The 27,187-nt window shown below is 40.8% G+C and overlaps 1 protein-coding gene across 1 annotated transcript in view; it reads left to right on the plus strand.

Moving 5' to 3' along the window:
* Nucleotides 1–27,187, plus strand: part of LOC149842948 (Leucine-rich repeat protein kinase family protein) — a 54,082-nt gene that overhangs the window by 18,611 nt on the left and 8,284 nt on the right. Inside the window, 3 exon segments of the mRNA XM_090000775.1 lie at nt 13,152–13,501; nt 13,503–13,704; nt 13,823–13,875. Coding sequence (XP_089856901.1) covers nt 13,152–13,501; nt 13,503–13,704; nt 13,823–13,875 — 605 coding nt within the window.

Raw genomic sequence — 27,187 nt, forward strand, 5'->3', positions numbered from 1 at the left:
GGTTTTAATTTTATAAACCCATCGACATCCTATAGTTTTCTTCCCTGGAGGAAGATCTTGAATATTCCATGTAGAAGCCTTTTCAAGTGCATCTAATTCAACTTTCATGGCTTCTATCCATTTGATATCATTTTTTGCTTGAAAATATGTGGATGGTTCTTCATATGAGTGAATTAATGCAATAATTGCCCTATATGTGGGTGAGAAAGACTCGTATGATACAAACTTTTCTGGAGGCCTCGAGATTCGGGATGATTGTCTAGTTGGAATGTTAGAATATTTCTCAAGTGCACATGGAGTATTAGACTCTTGTCGCCTGGAATATTGAATACTAGTATCTCTATGAACTTCTTCATTTTCAACATTAAGATCAATAATTCTTGGATCGTCATCAAAGTTACAATCAAGGTCATATTCATCAGATGTTGATGTTAGATCTAGCAAAAAGGAGTACTCAGTGACGTCTTTTAATTTTCTAAAATCAAAGAAGCTCTCCTTTTCAAGAAAGGAAACATTTCTAGACACATATAGTTTATTATTTTTGAAGTCAAAACATCTATAACCTTTCTGGTTTTCAGCATATCCTAAAAAGGCACAGGGAATCGCACGAGGGGAAAGTTTATCATTTTTGTCAGTAAATATGAAACATTTGCACCCAAATATTCTTAATCTAGAGTAGTCTGGAGAAATGTTCATAAGTTTTTCAATGGGAGTGATATTTTGTAACGAAGAAGATGGCATCCTATTAATGAGATAGGTGGCAGTTAAGGCAGCTTCTGCCCAAAAGTCTTTAGGGACTTGATTTGCTATTAATAAAGTTCTAGTGGTTTCTATAATATGGCGATGTTTTCGTTCTGCCAGTCCATTTTGTTGAGGTGTATAAGGACAAGATCTTTGATGTGTGATGCCATGCAATTTAAGATAATTTTGAAAATCTGTGGATAAAAACTCTCCCCCTGAATCTGTGCGAAAAATAGTAATATCATTTTGAAATTTGTTTTTAACCATATTATGAAAAGTTTGAAAGTATGAAAATACTTCAGACTTATGTTTGAGAAAGTACATCCACGTATGTCGGGAGAAATCATCGACAAAAATAACATAGTAAACAAATCCTCCTTTAGAAATTACTGGTGCAGGACCCCAAACATCCGAGTGTATTAATTCAAGTGGTCTTGAAGAGAAAAAGGTTCTGTTCTGAAATGGTAATCTTTTCATTTTGCCGAGAATACAATCTTTACAATCAAATGATTTAGAGTTACAAAATTTTCCTAGATTTGGAAAATGTTGGATTTTGGCTATATGTGGGTGACCAAGTCTCTTATGCCACAGTTCCAACTCTATTTTTTGAATATTATAACAAAAAGCTTTCTTCGGCATTTCCAAAAAATCCATGTAATAGAGTCCTCCTTCTCTATGGCCTTCCCCAATCAGCTTGCCTGACTGGCGATCCTGTACCCAACAACCATGAGAAGAAAAAGAAATATTACACCCATAATCAGAAATTTGAGATACAGATAAAAGATTTAAATTTAATTTGGGAACATGTCTAATTTCTGGAATAAAAATTTTTTTTGTTTTATAAATTTTTTCAAAATCTCCTATTCCTTCTATTTCAAGAGAAGTCCCATCAGCATTAAAGACCTTTGACACACTTGTTTTATTTTTAACACATTTGGATAGACTTTGATTATTTGGGGTCATATGAAAAGATGCACCAGAGTCAAGAAGCCAAGAAATTTTACCTAAATCAGAAAAAGATGAGGCTGCTGCGCCGGTTGAAGCTTCAGATGAGGAAGAGGCACCTTTGATGAGAGGCTGAAGGATCTCCATTAGTTGGGCCAGGGAAACTGGTGCATCCTGATCTTTGGGCTCCGATCCAGCAATTGCAGCTCTTTTTTCTCTCAGCTCCTTAAGTTTGGGACATTGTGGCCTTTAGTGTCCCGGTTCATGACAGTGATGACAAATAACTTTCTTCTTATCATAGTCACCATTTTGTCGGTTAAAGTGAGGAGGCCTATATGATCGAACATGATTCCCTGGTCTAGACACGGCTAAAACGGAATCATCTTCAATTTTTAAAGAACCTTTCCGGAGACGATTTTCTTCCATTGTTAACTCTTCAATAGTTTCCACAATAGAAGAAATTTTTCCCCGGTGAAGTAGGGCCGATTTAGTGGTTTCAAATTCCGGCCTTAATCCAGTGATAAACTGGTAAAAATGTTCAACATCGAGTTGTTTCTGACGAAGCTCGATGTCTTCGGCACAATGCCACTTTGGTTCTAAAAGGGAAAGTTCTTCCCAAAGTTCGGACAACCCATTGTAATATTCACGAATAGTTTTGTCTCCTTGTGTCATCATTCGAACTTTTTCTTGGAGGTTGCACACGTGTGCAATATCTTTAAGGGAATACATATTCTTAAGGTATTCCCATGCCTTATCGGCATGATCAAATTTGGCAAGACTTGAGCATTTTTTAATGTCAACGCTATTGATAAGCCATGACATTATCTTTGCATGAGATATTCTCCATTCTTTCCATTTCTTCTCGTATGAGGCAATAGCCTTGATTTTCTCTTCTTCCGATAGAGGGACGTCTTTATCTCCCTCCTTTTTAGTAAGAGATAGCTTAGGTTCCGAATCGGAACCATCCACAATCCCCCATAAGCCTTTTCCCCATATATGGTGCTTCATGATTGAAGCCCATGTTACATAGTTCGTATCGCTTAGTTTCATAGGCATGATGGTGACTTTATCATTGTCATCCATCGATTACAAGGAGAGAAAGAATAGGGATAGAAGAGAAACAAGAAGGAAAATGAGAAAGAAAGAAAAAAAAAAAAATACAACAAGATGTGAAATCTTCTCCAATGAAGTGATAAAACACTTCTCTTCAAGTGGCGAACACTTTTGCAAACGGGCACGGAAACCGAGGCAGCTTTTCCTCAAGATTTAGTACTTCCGCGGCTCTGATACCATGAAATGAAATGGGGATCTTCGAAACACGAGCTTTGATTAACAAGAGCAAGTGTCAAGAATGACACTAAAGCATAACCCTTAAAAAGGGTATAACTGGAAACAAAATAAAAATAAAAATGTATTCTTTATTGATATGAAAAACCAATTGCTTAAGAAGCATTGGAGTGAAATACAAGAGGGGCTGCACCCCTTTATATACACAGCTGAAAGAGGACTCAATAGAGCTGTTGGGCACAGTCCAACAGCTCTATTTAGAGCTGTTGGAATGTGTCAGTCCAACAACTCTATTAAGAGCTGTTGGACTGTGTCAGTCCAACAACTCTATTGCTAGTCAAGTCTGGACAGGACTTGACTAGCAACCGTCATTCTAGTTCAAACTGAACTAGATGACATAAAGACAAAAAATAAAAATAAAGGAAAAAAAATACAGAAAAGAAAGAAATTAAAAATGTATTTATATATATATAATAATATAATATTATTATATATACATATATGTACAGTTTTACATTTTAACAGATTCAGGGGTCCATTATGTTATGTATTTTATTATACCCCGAATGACTGACTAAGTCTGCTCTTAAGGAGATGGCCAGTGGCCAAGAAAGTAAGTCCCCAAAGGCAAACAAGGCCTATGGATGCATTCAGCTTCTGCAGAAGTGCCAGACGACTACCACCTAGGATACTTATGGTAGCCCTCATTTTCCCTACCTCCGATGACTGGGGAAGCCAGACGTTTGCCCGTAATAGCCATTAATGGCTTGTCTATCAGAGTTTTGTACCATCCATTCTCTCTCTTGATGAACCATATCAAACGGGTACGACGAGGGTTTCTTAATCGCCGTCCCATTCTACATGCTCTGGTCTTTCGACCCACTCGAGCATCTTGCCTGTGAAGGCGCATAATTATCATTATGTGAATTACACGCGCCATTGCGCGTTCGAGGCAACGACACACCTCTCATCCTACTCACCGCAGTACGCAACATACCTGTTCAAAAGTACAACCACGATGAGAGGGGTAAAGATCTCTCGCATAAAATCCCCCAACACATCTACTTTACAGAAGTTCATAGTGAACTCATTCAAGTTCCAACTTATCACGCTCAGGTCCTTTAGACAGTCACGAGCATCTTGCCTATTAGGCGAACATCAGCATTACATGATTTCCTTAAAGTGTTAATACACGTTTCAAGGTTACTACAGACCTCTCATCCTGCTCTTTGTAGTCCAAACATATCGTACATGACTAAGAGTACGACTACAAGGGGAGGAGCATGGATTTCGCAGAAGAAATCCATTAACAATACTTTTGCGAAGAAAGGAAAGACGCTACTATCTTAGTTTGACCAGAAGGCCTAGTAACTAGGTCTCGCATCAGTGGTGATGCGACAATGATCTAACAGGTTCCTTAGTAGAACCTTTGCCTAACTCGTGCGCATGCCCCTAAACATGGTTATCCAAATCGTATCGAATGCGCGAACTAAAGTTATAACTCACTTCTCCCATATACATTGATTTGGGAGATCCAACCGCTATCTTGCAAAAGGCTTTCGAAATCTGCTTTACAAAGCTATACATTTTGAAAATAAGTTTACACCTAAGAACCATCATTTTTAGAGAACCAAAGTGCATAGGTGTGCGTCGTGACCTTTAAAACAAAGAAGCAAAACGATATATACTATACACTCAAAGTTGCACTCAAGGAGTGCCAACTGACAAGGGGCAAACTCATGCACATTATAGTGTAGTGGCAAAACAAAGAACAAGACTCGATGTGCGAAGCTGCACCTCGAGGGTAAAATGCTTGAGCCACACACGAGGTATGACATCATACCTCGACCATCGAAACATATAAGTAGACAAATACGTAAGCAACTCATGAGGTACAAAATCGTACCCTAACTAAGCAAGTGTAAAAGATGACTCGCGAGGTATGGAGTCGTACCTCGATTAAACGAAGAGCATAAGCAAGTAAAATACAAGAGCACACAACAAAGGACAAAACAACACATGCACGAGCAAAGCATATACACGAAGTGCAGCAACAAAGTAAAGATGAACACACAAAAAAGTAAGTGCAAAAGCAAGCACGACAGCAACAGGAAAGTAAGGTACGAAGATCAAAAGTAAGAAGGAAAGCCATGGCGCATAAAGCGAGGTGCAAAAAAAGTAAATGCAGAAAGTAAAGTGAGAGAACGTAAAAAAGGACCAGCATTGCGAAACCGCATCATGGAAGTAAAGTAGGAACAGAAAAGACTGCAAGTAAAGAGCCTGGGCACATATAGCGCGACGACAAAAAGGAAAGTAAAATGCAAGAATTAAAAAGGACCAAGTTTGCGAAACCATGTCCTGAAATTAAAAAACATAAAATGTAAAGACATGAATTAAAAGCTTGGGCACATATAGCGCGGCGGCAAACAGGAAAGTAAAGTGCAAGAAAAGTAAAGAGGACAAGGATCGCGAAATCACGTCCTTGAATTAAAAGACATGCATATATATTTTATACGTATACATGTATCATCCTCTTTCATTTTTAGTTATATTTCTTTATTTTAGGATTTATCAGTTCATTGTCCTTTTACGCAAGAATCCTCTACCTTGAGGGGTTGCGGGTCTTCGTACGCCTGCGGTGTAGGTAAGCACGAGCTCGAGCCACTAAGGCAAGCTGGATCCACCGTTCAACCTGCGATGCTTAGAACATTAGTAATATGCCATAATACGAACAAGAAGCGGGTCCGATAAGACCTGCAGTGGTACTGGACCCCAAACATGAGGGTAGGCAAGGAGCTCAGCTCCCTGCAGAAAAACAACAGAGGCAGCAAGGCATGGAGTCTTAGGTTCCCTACCTGCTGGAGCAGTAATGGCCTCCTGACAGAGCCTTGCTGACCACCGACAGTAAACAGTGGCAGAGGTAGGGAGCCTTCCTCCTTGCATGCCCGAACAACAGAGAGGGCTAAGGGCTTAGCCCCCAGCCACACGAGCAGGGACAGGGAGGCCTGCTCCTATATTGCCAGAAATGCAGAGGCAGGGGCACAGACACTGCACCCTGCCCGCGAGGATGCAGGAGGCAAGGGCCTCACCTTTGCCTGGTAAAAAGCCACAGAGGCAGAGACAGAAAAGGCAGGGAGGGAGCAAAGGCTCCCTTCCGAACCTGCCTCAACAGGAAACAGGACAGGGGGCGCAACCTCTGCTGGAAACGAGATAGGCAGGGGCTCTGCCCCTGCCGACAACAAGATCAAGGCAGGGGGAAAAGCCCCTTGCCGAAGAACAAGGTGCAGGGGGCTTTGCCCCCTGCTCGAAAACAGGAAGAAGGCAAGGGGGCTTCGCCCCCTACTGGAAACCAAAAGAGGCAGGGGGAGCTTCGCCCCCTGCCTGCAAAACGCAGGAAGCAGGGGGGCAGAACCCCCTGTCGGGAAGCAACAGGAGAGCAGGGGGCTTCGGCTCCTGCCGAGGAACAACAGAGGCCAGGGGGAGCTTCTCCCCCTACCGGGAAACAACAAGCAAGGGGCCTCGCCCCCTGTCGGGACACAAATACAGGGGGAGCTTCACCCCCTGCAGGCAAACACAAGAAGGATAGGGGGAACAGAGCCCCCTGCCGAAAAAGAAAGCGACAGGGGTGGGCCCCTTGCCGACGAGAGGCGATGACAGAGGGCTCAGCCCCCCTGTCGGTCGACTCCAAAAAGGAAGGCAAGGGGGGGGGGGTAACTCCCTGTCGACGACAGGGGGCTCAGCCCCCCTGTCGACCGACTCCAAAAGGAAGGCTGGGGGTAACCCCCTGCCGACGAGAGGCGACGACAGGGGGCTCAGCCCCCCTGTCGACCGATTCCAAAAGGAAGGCAAGGGGGGTAATCCCCTGCTGACAAGAGGCGACGACAGGGGGCTTAGCCCCCCTGTCGGTCAATCCCTCACAAAGGAGAAGAAGAAGAGGGGAGGGTTTTACCTGAGAAGACCGTGATGACAAAGGAGTCCAAGGACGACTCAGGCGAAGGCGATGGCAGTGACGAGACCTTCTTTAATGGGCAAGAAGGGACGAAGGAAGGAGAGGAGGCTCTCGGGGTTATCGGTGTGCAGCCTCTAATAAGCAGAGGGAGCTCCGACGTCGGGGGCTCCTCTGTCGAATCGAAGAGGCAAGAGGACAAGGGTAACAGGGCCGTTGGAGTGTCTGCCAGACACATGGAGGAGGAGGCCGAACAGGGTTGGTCGTCAGCAGCTCCGATTGCCGACGACAGCACGGGAGAGACGGGGAGACAAAAAGGGGAAGAGAGACGGTGTCAGGCGAGGGTTATCGCGGGTGAAGGTCACCGACACGATCGTCGGTGGCTGTAGAGGAAGGGGAGGAAGCGGTGGGTTGCTGGAGCTCGGAGGCCGCCGACGGCTTCAGTCGTCAGCTTCCTGCAGCACACGGGACAAAGGCGGGAGGCAGAGCAGAGGAGAGAGAGTGGTGAGGGGTTTTACCCCTCGCTCGACTGAGCTTGCATCTTTTTAAAGATGCAGTCACTCAAATGTTCGAGAAACCGGGGTCGGGTCAAGCTCGGGTCCGGTTCGGACTCGGATCCGGGCCCGACACAACGGACCAAACCCCGACATGTGCCTGGCACGTGTCCGACACTTTTTTTTCAAGCTTTATACCTGCAACTCATTTCAGGATGCTAAATGATGTTGTCAAAGATGAGAATTTCCTTTTGTTATTGTTCGTAATGATGTATGAACTTTTGATTTTTCATGGACAAATATTCTAGACTTAAAACCAGGGTTACCGGAAGTACCTATAGGAGTCGGGAAGTGCACTTCGGAAGCACGAAACGTGGTGCTTCCGAAACGCATGGGGAAGCACCTATTTTATTTGGGAAGCACACTTCCTATTAAAAGGAAGCTCACTTCTCAATATCGGGAAGTAACTTTACTTTTTTTAAGGTCAAGATAATTTTAGCCTTTGATTTTTTTTTACCAAAAAAATAAAAAAGAGTCTCTTTTAAAAGGGTAAAATGGTAATTGAAAATCTTGTGAAATATAAAAAAAACTAAGGGTTTGGGTGGTTTTCGACTCCCAAACCCTACCCTCTCTCTCGCTCGCTCCTTCCCTCTCCGGCGACCTCTAGTGTGCTTCGGTGACCACCATGGGCTTCTTTAGGTATGTTTCTCCCTCTCCCTCTCTCTCTCCGTTTGTCGCTCTCTCTGTCTCTCACTCTCTCCTGTTCTCCCTCTCTCTCTCTCTCTATATCTCTCGCTCCGACTCTCTCTCCCCCTCACTTTCACTCGATATGTCTCTCTCTGACTCTCCCTCTCTCTCGTTCGCTCTCTCCCTCCCTCCCTCTCTCCGTCTCTCGCTCTCTGTGTCTCACTCTCTCTTGTTGTCTGTTGTCTCTCTCGCTCACTCTCTTTTTGTTTGTCATTATCTCTTTCTCTCTCTCTCTCGCTCACTCTGTCTCTACTCTCTTTCTTTCATTGTGTCTCACTCCCTCTCGCTTGTTCTTTTTTCTATCTCTCTCGCTCAATGTGTCTAATTTCTTAAAAAAGGTACGCTTCTTAATCAACTTTATTAGTTTTCTTGATGTATTATTTATTAAATGCTTGCAACGGGAATATGAATTATGGATTGTTCTTGATGTATTATTTATTAAATGCTTGCAACAAGATGCATTTGCTAAATGATTGCAACAAGAATATGAATCATGAATTGTTCTTGTTGTATTTTTTATTAAATGCTTGCAACATGATGCATTTGTTAAATGGTTACAACAAGAATATGAATTATAATTTTTTCTTGATGTAGTATTTATTAAATGCTTTCAATAGGATGCATTTGTTAAATGGTTGCAATAAGAATACGACTTATGATTTTTTCTTAATGTATTATTTATTAAATACTTGCAACAAGATGCATTTGTTAATTAGTTGCAACAGGAATATGAATTATGAATTATGAATTTTTCTTAATGTATTAATTATTAAATGCTTGCAACAAGATGTCACGGGCTAATTTTCGCTCAATAAGCCCATGCGGCGCAACGGTACTCCTTACCGTCACAAGCCTTGTAATCGTTATCTCATAGCCACTTTTGCCACGGGCATAGAATAGCTCGCAACCTATAACACGCTAGCCTAGCCAATATGGCCAGACTAACGGCCACAAGCCACTCACCAACACTTTCAATATGCTGAATCAGAATATTGACCCTGTGCGTTACCCCGCGCACAGCTGCCTAGCAGAAGCTCTTCAAGCGCATCTTCAAATGCGTTCTATGTTTATCAATGCCACTTTGTGCATAGTCGTCCCATACCAACTAAGCACTTCCGAGAAGGGCACCAACCTGCCTTAACTTGGAATGCCATGTAGCACATCGCAGCTCCATGCGCAAGCGAGTTGAAAACTCGCCACTGAAGGATTCGAGTCTTTCGACCCCCAGTCCGAAGACCAGTTGATGATTTCATGACATAGCGAAGAGCACCACCCAAACTCATTCGCTGGCGCATAGGCTCTCTCTTTCCTAGCTCTGAGTATCTTTACTCGGTTGGAATCACCTAGTGTGACTCTTGGGGGAATTACTCCTAACCCACATGCACCCCCGTGCGTCCAATCGCCTCGCGTGGGACACCGCAAGTTTAGAGGTTTTTAAGCAACTCTCCAAAGGAAACACCCTCTGGTCTGCTGGCACTTTTTAGCCAAACAACGCTCCACGTCTGTGCCGCTATACAACAATGCACTAACGACGATATCGTTGCCTATCGCATGCCATGCTACCACCACACGTCACCGATCAAGCTGACGCATACCGCGCGTTCTTACACTCGATGCATTTTCCACTCAGTAGAGCTCCGCACTGCTCATGCCCCATTCCAAACTCGGCCCGGGACATGCTCCCCCACCCAAGCCATTATACGTCCTCGATAATGTTGGTGTAGGTAAGAACGCAGTTAGCTTGATTTGCCAGTTCCCTTTTGTGTTAACTTTTGGCTAACTTCTTTTTCATCCAGCTCAACCTGTTCTGGTGTCCATCCACCATCTCCACAATCTTTAATATGCCAAGTCCCATACCTTAGCACATCTCTGATCGCTTAGACAACAGTCTTCCGCTTTCTCGCAACGAGCCTTCCATGCTCGTGGAACCCCAGTGTAGTTCCAACTCAAGCAGGGCATCCTTACCTGCACGACAAGCTTGTCGTCATTAAGCTCATGGCTGGGTTGCTTTCCAACCTCAGCAAGGGCACTTTTAGCCCTTTGTGATCCTCTCCGAGAAAAATAACCACCAATGTGTACCGCAGAGATCTCTATCCCTTTAGCACAACATTTACGGTTTTTCGATGATCCATCTGAGTCCTCAAGTGGGGAATGCTTTGCTGGAGCATTAACCCAATGCGATCCTTCAGAGTGTCTTCGTGGTACTCGTCCTCCTCACATAGGCACCTTCGGCCCAATGCTGCTGCCTCCTCCTCCCATAGGCACCTTCGGCCCAATGCTGCTGCCTCCTCCTCCCATAGGCACCTTCGGCCCAATGCTGCTGCTCCCCTCCCGAAGCCCGCATGCTGCAACTCTCTTCTAGAGTCAGCAGAGAATTTCCGCAGGGATCAACGATCTAAGAACAACAACTCTTTCCGCACACACACTTCTCAGGGAACTTTCAATTTAAGGGACCAAACTGACGAGCATCTTTGCTCAACGTGGGCACTCCGCTAACCCACAAGCTTGGGAGAGAGCACAAGTTTTATCAAGTCTCCCCAACCCAAAGGTGCAAATCCTTCCAGCCGAATCCAACGTGCATTCTCTGCATGCACAAGGCAAACGCTATGCTCCACCTGTGAGCCTAACGCACAACTGGTGAGAATCTTTTTGATTTATCTGCGTTCCCTTAGCCGACAACTGAACAGCAACCTTACGCTTCAGAATATTGTGGTAAAGATGTCCCATACCATCCAACCACTACTTTGCTTCAACGATTCGATTCACCAATCTTCAGTTACGCAATTTTGTATCGCAAGAATAAACCATCTTTGTTCCTTTCATTGTCGCACATGAATAACAAGGTCTCCGTGAACCTTTTCTTTTTGAGTGTATCTTGCTCAAGATATCGATCTGCTCTGATGCCAATTGTCACGGGCTAATTTTCGCTCAATAAGCCCATGCAGCGCAACGGTCCTCCTTACCGTCACAAGCCTTCTAATCGCTATCTTATAGCCACTTTTGCCACGGGCATAGAATAACTCGCAACCTGTAACATGCTAGCCTAGCCAATATGGCCAGACTAACGGCCACAAGCCACTCACCAACACTTTCAATGTGTTGAATCAGAATATTGGCCCTGTGCGCTACCCCGCGCACAGCTGCCTAGCGGAAGCTCTTCAAGCGCATCTTCAAATGCGTTCTATGTTATCAATGCCACTTTGTGCATAGTCGTCCCATACCAACTAAGCACTTTCGAGAAGGGCACCAACCTGCCTTAACTTAGAATGCCATGGAGCACATCGCAGCTCCATGCGCAAGCGAGTTGAAACCTCGCCACTGAAGGATCCGAGTCTTTCGACCCCCAGTCCGAAGACCAGTTGATGATTTCATGCCATAGCGAAGGGCACCACCCAAACTCATTCGCTGGAGCATAGGCTCTCTCTTGCCTAGCCCCGAGTATCTTTACTCGGTTGGAATCACCTAGTGTGACTCTTGGGGAAATTACTTCTAACCCACACGCACCCCCGTGCGTCCAATCGCCTCGCGTGGGACACCGCAAGTTGAGAGGTTCTTAAGCAACTCTCCAAAGGCAACACCCTCTGGTCCGCTGGCACTGCTTAGCCAAACAACGCTCCACGTCTGTGCCGCCATACAACAATGCACTAACGACGATATCGTTGCCTATCGCATGCCATGCTACCACCGCACGTCACCGATCAAGCTGACGCATACCGCACGTTCTTACACTCGATGCATTTTCCACTCAGTAGAGCTCTGCACTGCTCATGCCCCATTCCAAACTCGGTCCGGGACAAAGATGCATTTGTTAAATTGTTGCACTTAATAGATCAACTTTTAATGTTCTCTACTCATGTTTTATTTTGTCAATGATAACATAAATTTTATATTTTGGTAAATTAATAAAAGTATAATTACATTTTCGTTTCTTGTTTGATTCCTATTCGCTTTTCTTTCATTTCCCAATCGAATTCTAAGTCGCTTTCATATTTGTTTTCCCACTGATTCCGGTTCGATTCCTATGTTGCTTCCGGTTTGCTTCTCTTCTCACTTTCGAAACGATTCCTGGTTCGCTACGCTTCCCGCTTCCTCGACTTACAACTCTGCTTAAAACTATACAAAGTTACAAACAAGGTCTGACTGATGAACTTCAAGTAGGTTTTTTAGGTAGAATAAAACTTTACAAGTATAGATAAATAAATAACAGACTGCCTTCATAGACTCATCTACACTGACAACTAAGGGCCTAGATGTGAAGCATTTGCATGTATGAGTGAGCATTTCTGCTCATGGTGATTGTGTTCACCAGATCCTTAAACAAGAAATCATCAATTTCTTCTCAATGCAAAGTATCAGTATCACTTTTGGCCATACATGGCCTCGATATCTTGATAGACTCATCTACACTCTCAGGATAATGATTCATGAGATTTGCATTGCAGATTGCTCATAAGCTTCTCAATGAATCATATGCCATGGCTGAACTTAATTTTGGAATTGTGTTGATACTAGGGTGGCCATGGGTTGCTTTAACTTGTGGGTCAAAGTCAAATTGAGAAATTTTAATCAAAACCTTCTGAACTGCAATAATGTTCTTTGGACATGCTGTGATAGATTTGAAAGCTATAGATCATATCCATGTTTTTGGGGAAGACACTGCAGTAAGGCATTTTTCTCTTTTCTTTGGTAGTAATGATTGTTTATTTAAAGGTTCTTGCCTCCAGAGAAGATAAAAGGTCATATGATACTTTTGCCACTTGTGTTGACTTTCCTGTTTCATGTAAGCTTATGGATGGTGTCTTTTTGAACCTAGGATTGGTATTCTATGAGACAGGATGGATTTTATTAAATACCAGATTAAAAATACTGTTTGTCTTCTGTTTATATCGATAATGAACACAATGAGCGAGGGTTTCTAGCTCATTAGTCCCTTTTAGCTGATTCTGAATTCAGAGTGTCACTGCCTAATGCATCCCTTTCTTTTCCTTCAGGTATACAAAGGAAGATTGGAGAATGGTACATATGTTGCCATACGATGTTTTACATTGTTTAAGAAATACCAAATTCGAAACCTTAAGCTTCGCCTTGATCTGCTTTCAAAGCTTCGCCATCCCCACTTAGTTTGCCTTCTTGGTCACTGCATTGATGGTGCTCCAGATGAGTCCTATGTTAACAGGGTTTTTCTTGTTTATGAGTACATACCTAATGGGAATCTCCAGGCACATGTTTCTGGTATGACTTACTAACCTATTACTAGTGGCCTACAACAGCATTCATTTGTTTGTTTTTTCAAATGTGGTAGATCCCCTTTGTTGCTACTAACACTTGTGTGCAGACAATTCAGAAAAATCACTCAAGTGGTCTGAGAGGTTGGCTGTTCTCATTGGAGTGGCAAAGGCTGTACACTTTCTTCATACAGGAATAATTCCTGGTTTTTTCCACAATCAATTGAAATCTAAAAATATTTTGATTGATGAGCATGGTATTTCAAAACTGAGTGACTATGGCTTGTCTATCTTTACAGAAGAACTTGAAAAACTTCAGGTATGTTGGGCTGCATAGCCTATTTAATGCATTTTCAGGTTCTGGAATTTCACCAGTGTATATTATTTGGTAGTGAGAATTTCATGAATCAAATAACATTTGTTTGTATTGTCTTTAGGCAAGGGCAGATGACTGCAAGTCAGCCCTGGCGGATAGCAGGTCTTCTGCAAGGTGAGCACTCATTAAAAGTTAATTCTGAACTGTGTATTCCTGTACTTCAAATGAAACACAATTTTTAGCTCGTAAATCCACTCATCTTGTGAATAAGAACTTGTTAAAATTATACTTACTGGATTCCCTACTTTGGGCAGAAAACTGCAACCTGTGGTCCAAATTTATGATCTTACCAACATCATTTTCAGTTCAGTTCAAGTGATCCCTGCCCAACATTCTGTGGTTTTCAAACCTTGATGACCATCACACTGTGTCTATGGTTAAAACCTAGGCTACAAGTCTTAGTTGAAACCAATGTTGTGAATAGCGTTGAGGCACAGCGAGGCGTAAAGCGTAAGCTTCACAAAAAAAATATTAAAAAATTGACCAAATAAAAAAACAAAAAATAAAGATGCATCATTTATGTACTATTAATGAATAATTAGATATTAAGTGAAGAACCTACACTAAATTATAAAACGAATTCCAAACAACGACTACAATGCAAGAATTTAATTGATCCAACAAAGAGGATATGATTATTTATGTAAGATCATGTATTTTTCACACTTAGTTAAATTTGAGATTTTTGAAAATTTGGCTAAGTATAAAAGAAAATCGGTAGAATCTTGATTTTAGGCCGATGTTCTTTGAGTCTGGGCTTGGTCCAGGTCTGATCGACAAGGTCGAGATGAGTAAATCAAAAGGTGATAAAGAGTTCTATTTTCAACCTTTAAATTCAAGCAAAATTCAAGTAAAATTTAGGTTAAATTCGAACAAATTTCAGAGGCGAAATTTGAGTTATATATCGTTACATGTGTCTCAAAATTCTGAGCGTAATGATATTTTACTTTTCTGAATTCGGGCTACGATTGGCTCGAAAGTCGCAATTTTTCAAAAAAGGACCACCTTGACGGGCCGGGTTCGGATTTGGATCGGACTAGATCCAATGTAAAACCCATGATATTTCAAAAAAAAAATGTATGTTGGACCTGGGGCGGATCCGACCTGGACCCGATGCCCTCCCTCGTGCTTACTTAAAGCATGCAGGGGGGAAAGAGTTTCTCATTCGAGAAACCCTGTGCCCCCGCTCTCTCTCTCTCACGTCGTTCGCCCGACACTCCCCCTCTCCCCTTTGACTCTCTTCAGCTGCTGGAGCTGACCGCCACCCGACGTCGGCAACCCTTGTCGGCCACTCCCTCTCTCCCTCAGTGCTCTCTCTCCCTCTCGCCTGCGTTTCTCTCTCCCCGACCCCGAGCCCCCTCTTACCTCGTGTCTTCCTTCCCCGACGCGTTGGTAGGGCCCCGTCGGACCTCTTTATGCCAGCGATGCCCCCCCTCTAAGGTGAGTTTCCCACTCCCTCTCTCTTCTTCTTGCCTCCTCCTCGTCTCTCTTTTTTTTTGGTCGGCAGACCAGAGCCACCATGGATGGTGGCTCTGATTTTGCCAATCGGGAGGGTGCCGAGCACCCCCCCCCCCTCACTCTCTCTCTGTTGGGTTTCGCAGGGGCGGGCTTCCCTGCTCTCTTTGGCACCTAGGAGGGCGCATTCCTTTCCCTGCCACTTGGGATCTGCAGAGGAGGGTGCACATCCCCTGCTTCTTTTAGCCAAGGAGGGGTGCCCCCTCCCTGCTCTCGTTCTCTCTCTTTTGGGGTAAGACCGAGCTCGACCAGGTAGCTGAGCCCACCTCTCCTTCAGTTCGGATGGAGCTAGGCTTGACCTGGCATCCGAACCCACCCCATCTCTCTTCCCCTCTCCTGCCGCCCCCTACTTTTGTAGACTGGACAATGGGTAGGGGTTGCGCCCCTGCCCCCTCCCTTTTTATTTGTTGTCAGGTTTGCGGGCATGGACTACACCCCTACCCCTTCCCTCTCTATTGCTTTGTTTCCTTTTTCCTTATGTCATACTAAGTGTTTTTACTTTCGCAGCTCGCGCGATGGATCTCGCTCGTGCCCCGCGGCCCGAGTCCTTCGTTACTTACCCACAAAGGCAAGCGCAACCCCGAAACCCTCAAGGTAGGGGAAAGTTGCCTAATGGACTTTGGACGAACGAAACTAAGTTAAATAATTTAAAAAGTGAATTAAAACAAATATATATATATATATATATATATATATATATTATATACACACGCTTTTAACTCAAGGACGCAATTTTGCGATCCTTGTCCTTTTTACTTTCTGTCATTTACTTTTGGCCGCCGCGCTACAGTGCACAATCTATTTGCTTATGCAATTTATTTAGTTTGATACACGATTTTGCGTATCAAACATTGCTTCCTGTTCTTTACTTTCGCCGTCGCGCTTTAGTGTACAGGCTTATTTGCTTTACGCATCTATTTAGCTTGACATGCAGATTCGCGGATCAAGCATCACTTACTGTCATTTGTTTTCGCCGTCGCGCTTTAGTGCCCACGCTATTTGCTCTTTTGCATTTACCAGCTTACACCTTTATTTAGTTGAGGTGCGATTCCATACCTCGTGCATTGCTTTACACATTTATTTAAGCTGAGTTTTGTACCTCGAGCTTTGCTTATGCTTTCAATTCCTGTTATGTCTATTTGGCCAAGGTACAATTTCGTACCTCGCGCACTGCTTACACACTCCTGCGCCCAATGCGCATTTTCGCCCTTTAAGGATTTTGCTTGCACCTTATCGTCGCACTGCTTTGTGTACGAGCTCACATTTCCTTGCTAACTTATATTTGCGTAAGTACAGTCTGAAGTGTATCCTATATCGCTCATTTGTTTTGAAATGATACGAGTCACACATGCATTTTTGTTTTAAAAAATGAATTCCTAAAGCGAATTCATGTTTCCAAATGCGTGGTCTTGTTAAGCAGGTTTTGAAAGTCGTTGTTGCACGGTTACAACCCGGTCTCCCGAATCGAAGTATTTGGGAGATATGCATTACCATTTCTGTTTGTGTATCCAATACAACTCGGATGACCCTGATGAGGGGCACGAACTTGTGTTTTGGAGTGGCTCTTTTGAAAAACCCTTATCCCCGTTTATCGAGACCAGTATCACGATGTACGCGCAACTGCGATAAACGAATGAGAGATCCGTGGCAATCTCGCTTCGTTCGAGTTGCACAGTGTTATACTCACAGTTTGTAAGATAAATCATGTTCAAAATAAGATGTGTGGTTCGACATATTCTAATTATGCTCTTTTTCAAAAGATGCGGGTTTGCGCGTGAGCGCTAAAATTCTTAATAAAAGGATTTCTATTCGTGAGTCCAATATTCCAAATATACAGTTTTGCAAAGTAAAGTTTGAGATCCTTTTTTGAGAAATAACATCCAAGTCTCCCTGTAACCCCCCAAAATTATAACCCAGATTTTTTGAGTTTTTTTTTTTATATCAGCGGAAACAAGTAATATTAGGGGTTAAGCATTCCGGAACATTACAGTGGAGAGCAAACCAAATCATTTATTTCATTTCATTATCAAATGAATAATAACATAAGAGTTCCATAACATGTTTTATTAATTAAAAGAAAACCAAAATATTCCGGGAACAGTAAATCCAAAGTCTCGATCGAAGCTTCATCTCGCAGTCGCTCATAAACTCTATTCTTCACCTAAAAAATGATAAATTTATAGGAATTAGACTACAACTGTCTAAGTAGAAATTCCTGCAACTTTTTTTGCAGGTATATCATGTGTCAAGTATGTGATGTGGGTGTCGTGCGTGATTTTCAGCATATACAGGATCAAATAAAGAAACTATTCAACAACAATAACATGTATATCATTTAACCAACAATCACAACATTAGCATGGATAACATTTAGCTACACATCAACATGATTCAAATATCTCACATGTTACAATTTCTAAAGTATGCTGCAAGTAAAGAAATACATTTAGAAAGAAATATTGAACTTTGAATTATAAGTTCCAACAATCCTACTCAGTGTGATACCTAAAGTGTTCTAATTAATGTTTATCTTTATTTATCCCACAGGTACACGCAGGCCGAATCACCCGTAACGAAAGAGAACATTCAGGGGTTTATTATTCATGGGTGTTTTATTAACCCGAACGTTCTAACTGAAACTGTAAATCCTAAAGGAGCGGCTAGTGACCGAGAGAACCTCCAAAAGGCCAAAACCAAAACAAGATGCATCTTTAACTTCTGCAGAAGAACAAAGACTACCACCTAAGACATATTGGTAGTTCGGGTCCCCCTAACTCCGAGGATTGGGGACCAATGAGTCACTTTAGCTCGAAACAGTTAAACACATGTCCTTGGAGTTTTGTACCACCTACCCTCTCCAAGGTAAGCTCGAATCTGAGTGGGTTAATTTTTTCATTTAATTATTTTCCCAAAGTACGGGGGCCTTTCCTCAACTACCTCCTGCTACTATAGTAGTAAGTTTCCAACCTTAGTCATTTTACCAAGGTACACATACATCGTAATTTTTCTTTTCATATTGATTGCACGAACCCACTCAAAGTGCTCCTGTACCTTTAAACCAGTCAAGCACGAATGCCTCAGTGCCTTTAAACCAGTCAGGCACGCAACAATTACAATTACGTTTTCATCACTTTTATTGCCATAACACACAGGCTAATAGCCCAAATACCCATATCGGGTAATCCATTCATATTGCCCCCTTTAGGCAAAAAACATATCCACATGTCACTAAGTGTACCATCAGATGTTTGTAACCAATATAACAACCTCATTCCTCAAACACAATTAACATGTTGCATACAAGCAAGTCAAATCATACATTTTCTTACGAAAGGCAGTTAATGCATGTGTTCGATCATTAGTTTATGATTCCACTGACTTCACTGATGTACAACTCCTCCTGATCTAAGGTAGAAGTTGGAGTGTAATAGAACTTGGGATTTTATGTGGAATCTAAGCCAAAAATAACAGAATCTGTAAACCCATTCAGCCTATTTCAGTTATACAAACACAGAAAATTCAGTGCACAAGTGAAGTGATGACTAGGTATCATTGGCTAACATACTGTAATTCTTAAAACAAAACTTGGATCCCTCAGCCATTACACTGTATTTTATCGAATAATTAAGTACCATATAGCATGCTGAGTTACGTAAGAACACAATAAAACCAACTAGACTTTGTTCGGCCATATGAACTAAGTATTTTTTAACATTTCAGTTTAGCTAGTATACAGCTTGTGCAATAGCAATCTGATCAGCCACTTACTGTACAGACTAAGTATCCTACAGCATGCTGTGTTACGCAGGAAAACAAAGAAAGAACCATATTCCATTTAGCTAACAAAAATTCATGGTATGTTTTACTAAATGAATCAAACGCATGCGGTGAATCAGGAACGTAAACCTGCTATGTTTCACTAAGTGAAACAGACACCAATCAGTTAAAAGGGATTAATCTGAACATGTTAAGTTCTACTGAATTAAACATACTCAAGTTAGTATAACAGGAGTTACATAAACCATGCTATATAATATTAAATGAAACAGACTCAAAGGATGGGCTAATTAGCGAAATAACACCAAATCAGGGAGATAAACAGGTTAGGTTTTACTAAAATAACCAGACTCAAATTAGCATAACAGGGGTTTCATAAACAATGCTATGTAATATTAAATGAAGCAGACTCAAAGGATCGGCTAACAGCCCATCACATAACATACTATGTTCTACTAACCTGCTACTAAAAGAATTACTATTATAAAAGAATTACTATTATTTATGCATCCCTTCACGTCTTAACAATTTATGCATTAAAATAGTGACTAACATAACTAAGTAATCCTAAAATGTATTACAATGTACAACCAAGAATCAAGCCTCCCTTCCGTATTTGGTTTATCGAGTACAAAAATAGGAAATCCCCAAACCTGGGGTTATCCATTTCAAAAAAATCAGAAACCCCACGGCTGGGGCTATCCAATACCTCAGCCAAAACCCCAGATCGATTTGATTTGGGGATTCTGCAGGTTAGGGTTATGCAAGGAAACCCCCAAATCGATTGGATTTGAGATTTTTAGGTTAGGGTTATGCAAGAACCCCCAAAATATGAGGTCGTAGCCATCGGGAACCCATTTTTTTTTCAAGATTCTGAATCTAATACTTGATCCATTTTTTTTTTGAAATTGAAACTCCCTTTATTACAAGCATACTGAAACCCCCAAATTGTTGATTTGGGATTTTGGGATTAGGGGTTCATCGGAAATCCCTAGTGCAGCAACCTAGGGTTTTCGGCATCGACACCCCTCCCTCTTCTTTCTTTGGAATCCGGCAACCCACTCCCCATGCTCGACACACAGAATACCCCAAAGAAGAAAAAGAACAAGAAAACCTACCTGTTCCTGCGAAGAGAAGGTGGTGGTCGCGGTTGGGGAGGTCGCCGATGACTCCGGTTGCAGGCGATGGCAGCAGCAGATGGTTGGGAGGCTTGCCGACGACGGTACTCTACCAACGTGCGCAAGATCACCATAGAGGAAGAGAGAGATGAGAGGTGAGAGAGCGAGAAGACAGAAACAGATAGGAGAGGAGAGTGAGAGGAAGAGAGAGAAGAGGGGATTTGTAGGAGGGTGGCCCCCAAAAGGGAAGGGCTGTTACCCCCACCCTTGCGGCTGTGCTACCCCTTCCCCCAGCCCCTTTGCGATTTCCCCTTACGAGGGCTAGGGTTCACTCTGAACCCTAACTAGCTTTGTTTTATCTGGCAACCCGTATCAGGTTGCCTTATATTACATATTTTTTTTTCTTTACTTACCGTATGTACGTGGGGCATAGTCCGGGTCCGGATCCAAGACCGAGACCCGGGATCCAACCGTGAGTTGGATCTGAGGTTCACTTGCAGCGTGAGACCACAGATTCTCCTAGAATTCAGATCCGCAGGTTGGATCCGTATGGATCCAACCATTAAGGTATATTTAATATATTTGCTATTATATTTCTATTATTATTATTGTTTCTTCCCCAATATATATATATATATATATTATACGTACGTTTATATATGGATCCCTTATGGATCCTGGATTCGAAAATTTTCTCTTTATTACACGATTGAAACTATGGATCCAAATGATGTAATTTGGATCCAAACCTTCAGTAGATGAATATGGCTCCAAAATAAACTATTATGGATCCTATATAAAGTTTTCTCCTTTAAGATCTGATTATAAATTCGCAGATCCACATAATAAGTTTTGGATTCAATATCAATAATAACCATGATATTGAGTTCCAATATCAAGGATCCGAACCAAAAATTAAAATCTACTATTAGGTATTTATCTGGATCCAATTATCGAAGATCCAAATAGTATTTTAAGGATTCGTCATCGAAGATCCGAATAGGACATCCGAGATCCAATTAGATATAAAAATTAAAACAATGAAAGTATCCTTGTAGCAGCTTCTGAATATGAAATTCAAGTTTATTTATCTGATAAAATTCATGTTATTACACTCTAAAATCAACATATTTGGGAGTAGTGTGTTTGCTACTTATGTTTGCGTCTCCGATACAACTCAGATAACCCTGTTTAAGGGCATGGGCATGAGTTTGGGTGGGGGTTTCTGCTGAGAAACCTGTACCATTGCTAATATCGCAAGGCATGCACAACATGCTGATGCTGCGATATATTGGATGAAAGATGATCCGTGTCGATCCTGCATCTTTTAAATGATTAAAAGATAATGTAACTCCCCAAAATGCAGGACTTGTAACTTTTTGTAAAAAGTTCGAAAACTTTGAAATCATCCGTTTATCAGAGTTTTTAAATAGTAATTCAGCGGAAAATAGTGTTTGGAAAAGCAAGTCAATGGACCTTGGGTGTATTACAGTGCAAACTTTCTTTCACAACAGATTTGAAACTTCATACATTTAAGAAATCAAATAGATTATAAAAATGCAACTTTTTAATAGTTTAAGACTTGTACAAATGAGAGATTTTTAGGAAAACCTTTATACAAATTTATCGAAATGTCCTCAGGAGTGAAACGTTAGGGAAAAGTCTCATCTTGATCTCATCACGACATCGTGCCATCATAGTCCGAAACATCACTTGCCCATAAAATTGGTCAGTTTCACAAAAAATTGGCAGATGCACAAGTGAGACAATATAGAACTGAAATAAGCAATTATAACAAAAAATGAGTTATTTCTAGTATGGACAAAAGACTATGCAGATGAATACGTATTTCTAACATGAACAATTGAGTATGCAAACAAATAAATGTTTTCAATGTGTGCAATTAATTATAAAATTAAGTGAGCTATCAACTATCACAAGGTAAGAGTTCATTCAACACAAGACATACATGATTTCACGACAGCAAATACATTAATCATAAGGTGCAAGCAATTGCATAACAAGCAGTTTATAAGCTATACGCGGTAAGCAATCACACGACAACAGTTATATTAATTACAGGATGTAGGCAACTTATTATAATGAAGTATACGGAAGAATCAAGAATGCAAATGCATTCATAATGTCCAACAATGAACTTAGCACAAAGGCACAAAGAAGAAATCCACTAAGAATAATATGAAAGGCCTTGTAACAAGGCTACACACATAAAATAAATACTCTTTTTATTAAAGATGAGCTCACCAAAGCATGAAAGAACACAAGGGGGAGTACCCCTATTTATACACTCAAGGGACCACTTGGGGGCTCCCAATCGAGTCGTTGGGAGCCCCCAATGACTCTATAGTGGGCCCCCTTAAGTGGCTTAAGAGAAGAAAATAAAAAAGGAAGAAATAAAATAAATATAGAAAATAAAAAAGAAAAACAAGTACCCCTATCGGGTACTGTGTGAAATGACCATAATACCCCTATCGAGTATTATGGCGTATTTGAAGAAATATATATATATATATATATATATATATATATATATATATTAACACCCCCCTTAAACTTTACGGGGAGATGACCAAAAGTTTGCCAAGGAGAAACAAGAAGCTAGGAGCAGGAAGTGCTTTAGTAAAAAAGTCTGTGAGCTGATATTCAGATATGACGTATAGCAGTGTAATTGTCCCACGGAGATACTCATCACGAACATAGTGACAGTCCATTTCTATATGTTTGGTCTGCTCATGGAAGGTGTGATTGCTGGCAATATAGATGACACTTTTGTTGTCACAACAAAGCTTTGAGACATCGAAAATTTCAACTCTCATATCTTGAAGAGGACTTCGAAGCCACACAAGTTCCATTGTAATAGTTGCCATAGCCCGGTATTCAGCCTCAGTAGATAATAAGGAGACTTTCTGTTGTTTCTTGCATCTCCAAGCAATTAGTGAATCTCCTAAAAAGACACAAAAACCAGTAGTTGAGATTCTATCATTTGGGTTTCCTCCTCAGTCAGCATCAGTATATGCAAGCAAATTTAATGAAGAGAGTGAAGATAAAAATAGCCCTTTAGTTAGAGTGTTTTTGATGTAGATAATCCGAAGCATGACACTCATATGCACAGTTGTAGGAGCATGCTGGAATTGGCTGGCAGAGTGAACATCGTGAGTGATGTCTGGCCTGGTGATGGTCAGATAGGTGAGAGATCTAATGAGTCGTCTGTAGGGTGTAGGATCATCCAGTAGAACCCCATCCTTTGATAACCTTTGGAGTCTCCACCTTTTTGTCATCCGAAATTTCATATTTGAAACATATATCTGCAACAAACTTCATCTGTGATAATATATACCCTCGGGGAGAGTATGTAACTTCAATGCCAAGAAAATATCTGAGAAAACCTAAATCAGACATATCAAAGTTATCTTTTAACATATTTTTAACATCAATAATACGACTTTTATCATGGCCTGTGATGATCATATCATCAACATAAAGTAAAAGAATAACAATACTATTACCTGCACTTTTAACAAAGAGAGCAGTGTTAGTATAACAAGAACAAAATCCCAACTTTCAGATGATAGTACTAAATCTATCATACCAAGCCTTAGGGGCTTGTTTAAGACCATATAAAGCTTTTAATAATTTAAGGGTTTGACCTTGTTCAAGAGTAATTCCCGACGGAGGGTCCATATATACTTCTTCGTTTAATTAACCATTAAGGAAGATATTTTTAACATTTAATTGAAATATAGGCCATTTCTTAGATGATGCTACAACAATTAGGGTTCAAACACTAGTCATTCGAGCAACAGGAGCAAAAGTCTCCTCATAGTCAATGTCGTATTCTTGTGAGTATCCCTTAGCCACTAATCTTGCTTTATATCGTTCTAAGGAACTATCACTTTTTGTCTTAATTTTATAAACCCAACGACATCCAATAACTTTTTTATTTGGAGGAAGTTGAACTAATTTCCAAGTTTTAGCCTTCTTTAAGGCATCTAGTTCTACCCTCATTGCTTTAATCCAATGCGATATATTTTTTGCTTGATTATAATGAGAAGGCTCATAGTATGAATATAAGGCTATTAGACAAGCTCTATAATTTGGTGAGAGAGATTCATATGAAACAAACCTATTAGGTGTAATTGACTCTCTAGAGGAGCACCTAAGGGAAGTTTCTTCTAGAGGTTTATTAAGTCGCAAGAATTTTTCTAAAGCACTAATAGGTTTCTCTTGCTCACGCCAGGTGTAAACATGTAGATTGTCACCATTAGTTGGTGATATTTCAATATTATATGCATCTTCACTATTATCTGTGTTTTCTAATATTTTCGAATGACTTAAAGTTTCATCATTTGTATCTTCTAAAAGATCATTAAAAAACATATATTCAATTTCATTTTGTTTATCTAATATTTCAAATCCGTTCTCATCTTCTAAAAATGTCATATCTTTTGAGACATATAACTTATTGTTTTTATAATCAAAACATCTATATCCCTTTTGATTTTCACCATATCTCAAGAATACACATTCAATTGCCTTTGGTGATAATTTATCTCTTTTATGTAAAAGAACAAAGCATTTACATCAAAAAATACGAAGACGATTGAAATCATGTGTAATTTTAAAAAGTTTTTCATAAGGAGAGATATTATTTAATTTTGAAGATGGCATTCGATTGATTAAGTGGAGGTTAACACGGCTTCGGCCCAAAAAATTTTAGGAATATTTTTAGAAATAAGTAATGATATAGTGATTTTTAAGATATGCCTATATTTTCTTTCCGCTAGACTGTTTTGTTGTGGAGTTCTTGGACATGATCTTTGATGGCAAATACCATGCTGATTTAAATAAGTTTGAAATTCATTTGATAGGTATTCTCCTCCAGAGTCGAATCTATGAATGAATATGTGACTTTGAAATTGATTTTGAATTTTTGCACAAAATTCTTTAAAAAAAGTAAAGACTTCCGATTTAAGGTTAAGAAAATAATCCATACATATCTAGTATAATCATCAATAAAGGTCATATAATATGAATAACCACCTTTAGATAGAGCCAGAGATGGTCCCCATACATCAGAATGCACCAATTCAAAAGGTCTAGTTGAAATAAAGGTTCTTGTAGGAAATGGAATAAACTTCATTTTTCCAAAAATACAATCTTTGCATTTGATATCTTTTTCTTTACAAAACTTGTTTCCAAAAGAAAAAAGATACATTTTAGAATAACTTGGATGTCCAAGTCTTTTATGCCAAGTTTCAATACTTTTATCTTGGACATAAGTACAAAAAGATTTTGTAGGGAGTGTCAAGTGATCCATGTAGTAAAGATCTCTCTTTCTATAGCCTTGCCCAATCCGCTTTCCGGACTGGAGATCCTGCACAAAGCACCCTTGAGATGAGAAAGATATTTCACATCCATGGTCGGCAATTTGGGAAACGGAAAAAATGTTGAGATTTAGTTTAAGAACTATTCTTACTTTTGGAACAAAAAAGTTTTGAAAATTTTTAGGATCTAAAGTTCCAATGCCATTTATTTTGAGAAAAGTTCCATCAGCCGTAGAGACACAAGATATTTTTGAATTGGTGCATACGTTGGTTAAAGCATTTTTATGGAGAGTCATGTGAAAAAGAAGCTCCGAAATCTAAAATCCAAGAATACGTACCGGGAGGTGACGAAGAGGCAATGGCGGCACCGAAGGTGGAGGTAGTAGCCTTTAAGATTTGTTTGAGAGCCATGGATATTTGACCAAGAGTGCCCTTGAGATCCCCGTTTTTGCCCTTCATCTTTTTTAGTGGAGGATTCCTCAACGGAAGCCACCTTAGGCTTGAAAGTCCCATTTAATTTTGGGTATGCGAGTTTGATATGTCCCAGCTCATAACAATGATGACATATAATCATCTTTCTTCCACCATTCTCTTGTTTTCCAAAATGAGGTGGCTTGTATATTTTAACATGATTGTCGGGTTTAGATACGGCAAAAAATTCATCCATGCTTTTACTCATGCCATGTCGAGTCTCTTCTTGAGTAATTTCGGCAATTACATCCTCTAATGGAGGAAGAGTGGATCTATGAAAGAGTGAGGATCTCACTTGTTCAAATTCAGGACGAAGCCCAAATAAAAATTGAAACAATTTATCTTGTTCTATTTGTTTTTGTCTAAGCTCAACATCCTCCATAGCCACCCATTTAGACTCTAAAAGAGTCAATTCATCCCACAAAGGGTTTAGAGCACTATAGTAATCTTGGATGCTCATATCCTTTTGTTTTGTAGTTCTAACTTTCTCTTGCAAAAAATAGACTCTTGCAAGATCTTTTTGGGTATACATACCCTTCATAAAAAACCAAGCTTCATTGGCTTGACCAAATTTTGCAATATTTGCACCTACCTTAAGTTCAACATTATTCATAAACCATGCTAGGATTTTTGCATGGTTGCTCTTTCGATCTTCCACTTGACGTTGATGGTCTTCTATTACTTTGAGGCGAGCATCTCCCTTAAGATCTTTTTCTTGATCTCCTTCCTTCTTTGTGAGCTTAAGTTGAGGTTCTGGAACGATCCCCATTACATAACCCCAAAGCTTCTTTCCTTTGAGATTATTTTTCATTGCAGATGCCCACATCATGTATATTTTTCCATTGAGCTTGAATGATAGGTCGATCTTGGTCTCCATTGCTTCAATAAAAGAATATATAAAAGAAGTAGAGAAAGAGACAAGATTTCACCTTGGAAGAATCAGATGGTTCTGATACCATGTAATGAAGTATGCAGAAGAATCAAGAATGCAAATGCATTCATAGTGTCCAACAATGGACTTAGCACAAAGGCACAAAGAAAAAATCCACTAGGGAATAATACGAAAGGCCTTGTAACAAGGCTACACACATAAAATAAATACTCTTTTTATTAAGGAGGAGCTCACTAAAGCATGAAAGAACACAAGGGGGAGTACCCCTATTTATACACTCAAGGGACCACTTGGGGGCTCCCAATAGA

The sequence above is a fragment of the Nuphar pumila genome, chromosome 3, assembly GCF_984573655.1.
Source record: "Nuphar pumila chromosome 3, dmNupPumi1.hap1.1, whole genome shotgun sequence".
Taxonomy (NCBI): domain Eukaryota; kingdom Viridiplantae; phylum Streptophyta; class Magnoliopsida; order Nymphaeales; family Nymphaeaceae; genus Nuphar; species Nuphar pumila.